The sequence below is a fragment of the Cyprinodon variegatus genome, unplaced genomic scaffold (assembly GCF_000732505.1).
Source record: "Cyprinodon variegatus isolate N-32 unplaced genomic scaffold, C_variegatus-1.0 Scaffold22, whole genome shotgun sequence".
NCBI classification, from domain to species: domain Eukaryota; kingdom Metazoa; phylum Chordata; class Actinopteri; order Cyprinodontiformes; family Cyprinodontidae; genus Cyprinodon; species Cyprinodon variegatus.
The window spans coordinates 1,810,464-1,817,624 of record NW_015150475.1 but is presented as its reverse complement, the minus strand read 5'-3'; the positions used below and the strand labels follow the sequence as shown (position 1 = coordinate 1,817,624).

The 7,161-nt window shown below is 38.7% G+C and overlaps 1 protein-coding gene across 1 annotated transcript; it reads right to left on the bottom strand.

Annotated features, from left to right (window-relative positions):
- Window positions 1-1,825: 1,825 nt before the first annotated feature.
- LOC107095320 (trans-1,2-dihydrobenzene-1,2-diol dehydrogenase-like) lies at window positions 1,826-5,262 on the bottom strand. Its single transcript, XM_015391363.1, has 7 exons — window positions 5,032-5,262; window positions 4,819-4,930; window positions 4,557-4,720; window positions 3,525-3,777; window positions 3,019-3,143; window positions 2,692-2,842; window positions 1,826-2,333 (listed from the first exon to the last, which is right to left on the bottom strand). The coding sequence occupies exons 1-7, from the start codon at window positions 5,119-5,121 to the stop codon at window positions 2,224-2,226; spliced, it is 1,005 nt and encodes a 334-aa protein (XP_015246849.1). The 5' UTR covers window positions 5,122-5,262; the 3' UTR covers window positions 1,826-2,223.
- Window positions 5,263-7,161: the final 1,899 nt, after the last annotated feature.

Sequence of the window (7,161 nt, the reverse complement as noted above, 5' to 3'; positions counted from 1 at the left end):
GAATTGTCTTATTTCAAGAAAATATCATCTAATTATCTTACTTTTAAGAGTAAATATACTCATTCCATTGGCAAACTATCTCATTTACCGACTCAAATTAAGGGCAAATACACTTAATTTAAGACATTTTTACTTATTTCTAGATTGCTTTTCTAGTGTAATAGAAGTATGACATTGATAGAAACTTTATGGCCTTAGTTTTGCTTGATATTCTTATTCTAATATCAATAAAATGCACTTTGGTTTTATTCATATTTATTTCAAGTTTACACAAAATTATAGAAATAATTACTATACACCCATTTGACCATGAATAACTGGTCAAAGTTTCTTCTGGAGGAAGTTCTGCTCCCATTCCTTATCGATGACAGAGATCTGAGGCAAAAATGGGATCCCCATGAGTGCTTATAGGAAGTGACATTATGTGACTGTTTTTATTTAGATGTCCCTAACAGTCTGGAAAAAGAATTGACTTTATCTGTCTCGGATAATGTCCAAGAAAATGAACATTTCTAGTCATCTATGTTCTGATTAGAGTAAAACCTGTACACCTGTAGGCCTTGAGGTTTTACTGTTGATTAAGTGGCTCCTTAAAGTTTTTCCATAATTACAAGCATTGAAAATGCTCTTTATACCCCACCCTGGTGTTCTTAAAGAACAAGGACAACCCATGAGTCTTCTTGAGGAGACAGTCCTAACATTTTTGGACTTTCTCAGTGAACCTGATGCTTGATAAATTTCACAAGAACCACTCTCATGGTTTCTTAACCCTGGTCCTCATGGCCCACTGTCCTTTATGTTTTAGACGCATCTCTACTCAAACATGACTGAAATTATTTCATTACCAGACACCATCTGCTGCAAAAGCTCCTGCTCACCTTTCTATTCAAGTCAGGTGTGTGGAAGTCATTGTGTTTCTTGTAAAAAAAAAAAAAGAAAGCCAAGTTCGCTCCTCTAGATTAAATGTTACATCAGAGAACCTCTGCAGCATTGATACACACCAAGTGCTGTAAATTGGCCTGAACATAATTCCATACATCTAAAACTGATCTACTACGTAGGTCACAAGTTATAATTGTTTCTTTACAGATTTGCTAAATGTTTGATCAGATTTTAATAACAATAGTACCCTTGCTTTTCAAGCTTCTTTTAAATAGAAAGCTACAATAACAACACCCTGAGGTAACCATTGTGGATAATAAATGACTGCACTACAAGCACTGCCTACATTAAAATTTTTTATCAAAATGAGCAATATCAGCAAACAATGAGATAACTGATCTGAGTATTGTCACACTGGAAAAATGATCTAGAAATAAGTAAACATTTCTTAAATTAAGTGTATTTATCCTTAATTTCAGTAGGTAAATCAGATACTTTGCCAGTGGAATGAGTATTTTACTCTTAAATAAGATAATTAGATAATTATGCACTTAAAATAAGACAATGCAAATGTGTTTTTTTACTTTACGTGTAAATTGTCTGGTCTCTCTTAGCTCATCAATCCAAGAACAAATGCACCTATTTTAAGAAAAAATGGCTTATCTAGATTTAGATTTTTCCAGTGCAGACACTGCTAAAACAGATGAAATTGGTTTTCCAGAGTCAGAGTCTAAACTTAAACCCAACAGAAAATCTGTGGGGGAGCTTAGGATAAAGATTATGGCAAGGAGCCTTTCCTACTTAAACCTTTTCTTTGTATAATGCTGCAGGGGTCAGACATTACAGAACCTCTCCAGTGGAAAGTGTCAGATTGATTCTTTTCTGCTCTACAAATGGTGCTACTTGAAAGCAAAGTTTTTTATTTGATCTTATTGATCTTTATTTTATCACACATATGACAGCTCTCTTTGTCTTTAAAGATTAAGAATCAAACTGATCAAGAAACCTGAAGCACAATACAGTTAATTTGTTTGTGTTTCTCTGATCAAATACATGTTTTTTTCTGTTTTTTCCAAATCACCCACGTTTCCAAATATGTACATTACAGAACAAGATATATAACAATTTAGATGTAACATAATAATACTCATAGTTTAATCATTTCACGTGTTTTTATAATACATTGATTCTGAATTTGATAGTATATCTGAATAACAATTATTGTGTTTTGGTCTATGTGTGATCTGCTTATCCTAACAACCCAAACTCAAGCAACTCCCTCTGTCTCATCTGAGCAGGTTTACTGGAGGGGGAGGTAATATTTGTTTCTTTGGACTGGTGTCACTTTCTGTCGTCGATGAAGACGACTCCCACTTGTTTCCTGATTTCATCCATGATCTCTGTCAGTAAGATGGACTCAGCCAGAGGCATCCGTGGGCTCTCTTTAAGTCCTGCAGAGGCAGATGAGCAATGCAGAAAGATCAGATAGTGGGACAGAAATGAAGCTAAATATATGTACATAATGTAATCATAAAGTCTTGCAAAACAAAGCTAAAAATATGATGCACATTGGAAGAAGGGAACTCTAATAAAAAAAGCAGAGAGTATCTGAGGACAGAAAGTACCACATTCTGATCCAAAAAGATGGGCTCTATTGTGTAAAATTCTTCATCTAAAGTTTTTCCAGGAGCCACCGGTAATGCAACTATTTCAATGAGTTGCACAGGCCTTTGAAACAGTGGTTTGAGCCATTAAAACCTTGTAATCTTTTGAAGACAAAAGCACACCTTCCCTTTTATCCTGACCTACCTTTTAACAAGCACTGCCTCACTTCCTCGGCCTCGTAACGAAGCCCAGTGCTGTTGGTGAAGTTCAGAGGAAGGCAAGGTTCAGGCAGTGGGTACTCTCTCTTATTGTCATTCACCACCAGCGTTGTAGGGCAGTGCATTGGCCCAAGCACCTAAAAGGAAAAGAGAAGAAGCTTTTTTTTTAATAATCCAGACTCTAAACTTGTAAACTGTGAAACACTTCTTTGTCTTAATACTTTAAGGTTACTTTTTAAAGAACGTTACCTTTAATTGGCCCTTGCATGTGCATAAATGTGACGAGAGAAAGCACAGTGTTGGTGAAACATACCTTGATAGATCCCTTGGTGCCGCTAATAACTGCATCATTTGGGAAGGGGGCAGCTATTGAAAATGCACAGAGTGCCATCCTCTTCCTGGAGAATTTCATCACCACAACCACAGTCTCATCCACTCCTAAAAAACGATTTAAAACAGATGAGAATAAAATGAAGTTTAATTAGTTTGAAGCTTTAGCTATTTTATATATTTTTTGTTTTATTATTGAAAAAGCTGTAAAGTCATCCCCCGAAGTTAAGTAGTATTACTGTGATCTCTGAGGGGCATTTGGATTAGTCTGACATTTTAATAACGATTATTATTTTTGGGATTTTCTGTTAAAACAATTATCCCCTGAGGGTTTTACTCTAAAGTTTATGCTTAATTTACTTCCATGTGCCACTCAGGGATTTTTCAATCCTACACTTAAGCTTTGTGATTAACTGATTCATGCTCTTCGGTTAATAATACTAAAGTACAGCCTCCATGCCCTGCAAGTTCTGCATGCAAAAAAATTACCCGAGTCAAGCAGCACACCCGTGGCTTGGATAGACTCTGGCCGCTCGCCGTTAAACACCATCAATACAAACTGTAGGCAGTACACTCCTATATCCAGCAGAGCTCCTCCTCCCAGCTCCTTCTCCACTGAGCGGGGAATATGGAGCTGAGGGGAGCCAAAGTAGGCCTTCACCAGCTTGACCTCTCCTACTGTCTCTTCAGCCAACAGCTTGCGAACTTCAGCATGCACCGGAAAACAGCGGGACCAGATAGCCTGGAAGAGGACACAATCAATCTTGCATTGCTACAAATTTTTCAAACTTTTGCTAAAATCACAAATCGTCACTATTAATCTTTACTTAACATGACCTGCATTGCTGAGACTGTTCCTAAAGCAACAGTGTGTAACTTAAGTGCGCTGAATCCTAGACTTTCAGGTTAAGGGGCCCTGAAGCCCACATTGCACTGTTGCAAAATAAAACAGTCTCCCTCTGTATTTTGGAATCTGAAAACAGACCACTTTGGTACAGCAGATTTAAAATTAAATCCTATATCAGAAAACATACATTTCTGATTCTGTCAGTTTTGTTGCCTGACAACAACTTTTAGCTTAGCTAGTTACAATTAGGAGGACTCACACTGCCGTAAAGCATCACTCTGGGTCATACGACCCAATCAGGGATAAATCCAACCCTCTTATGGTACAATATTTTAGAAGAGATTCCTGCACAGAGCATGGATATGCTCCAAGTGTTACATATTTAGCAGAAAAGTCAATGTATAAATCTCAAATGAACTAATACTTGGGTCAAAACTTACACAAATGTAATGCCATGATACATGATATCATGCCATTACAAAAAGGGTGTATCAAAGAGTGGGTATTACCTTTAATATGATAGTGAATCTTAAGCCATGTCACATTGTTTTAGTAAGATAATGGTTGAACATTAATGTCATATCGCTTTTTTTTCCAGCACTGCTGAAATGAAAGTTTCAATGCAAAAGTTTCAACTACACATTCAACTACCGATGGGCAAAGATCTACCTTACCTCCATCAGGAACACATTGTTTGTCTTTGATGCCTCTACTAGGTCTTTGACCTGCCTAGAGTTCATTGCAAAGGGTTTCTCACATAGGACATTCTTCCCAGCCTTGAGGAACAGCAGGCCAACTCTCCAGTGCTCTGTGTGCAGCACTCCCAGGTAGACGATGTCTGTGTGGACACAGAAATGTTATACTTACTTTCCACAATTAAAACCAAGAGACCACCATTCATCTGTGCAGCTCTCTTGCTATGAGTACTTAACTCACCAATGTCTGGGTCTCTGGCAAGCTCCTCATAATTTCCATAAACTTTAGGAATATGGTGCCTCTTGGCAAATTCTTTTGCACGTTCAATGCTCCTTGATGCAATGGCTGCTATCTGTACAACAGGTAAAATACATAATTCTGTTCCTGTTCTAAATACAGGTAAAAGTTTGAATTTTACATTAACATTTAGGAAAATGTGCTTGTATCCAATACCTGATGATCTTCAGCCGGTAGAGTCTTCATGGCCACACTGAAGTCATGGCTTATCTTTCCCGCTCCGCAAAGCCCCCATCGAGTTGCCATGTTGAATTGGATGGTAAGTGACAAATGAGTGTGATGCTGCTTTGGTAAGGATCCTCGCTGCAGGCAGATTGTAACCTTGGGAAGTGTCACACGTTCGTGGAGGAGAAACTTACTAAACTGTCACGCTGCTGCACCAGAGGGTAGAAGGCTCCATTTATATGCTGGAGAGGCACATTGTGTCACCTTCCTTTAGCTCCCACCCTCAGGGTGAGGTTGTTATACACACACGCACATACAAACACATTCTTTCGTCTTGCATTGCTGCTGATACAGGTGTTTCAGTCCAGGCTAAGGTAGTTCTTACCAGTTGCATCTGACAATCTGTAACAGGACAGTCATTGGGGTCTTGTATGTAATGGAGAAAAAAATCACATGTGAGGACCAACTGAAGGGGTGCAGCCCAACTGAAACCAGACGTTTGCTTTCTCGTTTGGCCCCCCACCAAAAAAAATAAATAAAAAATTAACGCTGCATAGTGGCCAATTATTAAACCATAGGGTTGTTGAAATGAAGAAAATATGCTGGGTTGACAGACTGCTCATGGAGTCCAGTGCATGACATTTCACCTGAGCAGTAAGCTGAGCCACAATGACTTAGGAAAAGCTTTATCTTACTTGCCCTTGAGCTGAAGATTATCTGTTTATCCAGGCGGGCAGTTGAGTACAGTCCCTACCACACTCTGCCAGTAGAGGACACTGTATCAACAGCAGAGTTAGCTTTCTCTCCCCACCTCAATATTTGACATTACTAATGGCAAGAGCTAACACATTTAAAAAAAAAATTAAAGGAACCCTCAAAAAGGATGGTACACTATATTTTTTTATGTAACTGACTACTGATTTATGAGAGTAGTGTGCTAGGCAGGATAGTGCTATGACAGGATAAGGTCAAAGACTATCAATCACTATTTGTATTTCAGATATTGTATGCAGGGAATTTTCCTCATACGCTTGTTTACTGTTAAATTCAGAGTGCAGTTTACTACCATCTATGTGATGACTTGTGTGTTGAAATGCTTCACCTGTATGCAAAGGGTCAGAAACACCATTTTGAAAGTAGTAGAAATTAAATCAATAACAGTGATTTTTGGTGCCCGTTCCCCTTTTATAGTTCACTTCCCAGTGAATTCTGTGCTGTGTGCCGTTGTCATAACAACAAGGTACCAGCTGGACAATTTGTATGCAAATGGCATTGGGCCTGTCTTGATAATGCTGCCTATACCCCAAGTCCTGTTAGCCATATGGAATGCCAATTACCTCATATGTAATATGTCACTTTATTTAAGCTGAACAAATAGTAAAGATTATTTTTCTTAACTTTAGTGTAATTTGATTCTGGTATGCGTTTTTGTGGGGGGGGCGGGCATCTACAGGTGAAAGGAGAACAGGTGTAACAAAGCAGGGTAAGTGCAGTTTGAACTGGTGTCAGCTTACAAATTGGTTCTGTATTGCCTGAGTCAGCTGCCAGTAAAGTGAACACAGAGAGCAGAGGCTCAGGTGGTCAAAGCGGGACAGAATCTGAAGAGGGTCGGACCTCTCTGCCCTGCAATGCCACGATTTCACTATCATCTACAATTATGCCACAACCGACCACTGGAAATAAGACAATCTAAGCTTTTCAGATTTAATTTTGTAAAAAGGAGGCGTCGATTAATTAAAAATGTCCTTTTCTGAAAAGCCTGAGGACATGCTGAGGATGACCTCATTGTTTCAGTCAGGACAGGACAATTGGCTTCTGCATTAGTCATTCTCCCAAGACTTGAGAAAATGGCATTCCTTGGAGCACATGGACAATCAGAAGTTTCCTTACATGGGGGTGCAGTGGGTCTCTTGCCTTCGGAAGTGGTTGATCACAACAGACAGTTTTGTGTCACACATTGTCACATCATTTAATCTGAGCATCTTGCTGCCAGAAACATTCTTTGTCACTGGCAATAACCATTTATCATTCTCACAATGAAGAATTGTATTTTCTACAAAGCAGGGAGAGGCTCAGTTAACAATTGGAAAGTTGCATTTTATTTTTCTTGTACACCTGTTC

Coding starts and splice junctions, on each gene's coding strand:
- LOC107095320 (XM_015391363.1), bottom strand. CDS start 5,121: ATGGCAACTCGATGGGGGCTTTGCGGAGCGGGAAAGATAAGCCATGAC. Junction 4,721..4,818: donor TGCCAGAGACCCAGACATTG/GTGAGTTAAGTA, acceptor GTGTCCACACAG/ACATCGTCTACCTGGGAGTG. Junction 2,334..2,691: donor GAGGCAGTGCTTGTTAAAAG/GTAGGTCAGGAT, acceptor CTGCCTCTGCAG/GACTTAAAGAGAGCCCACGG.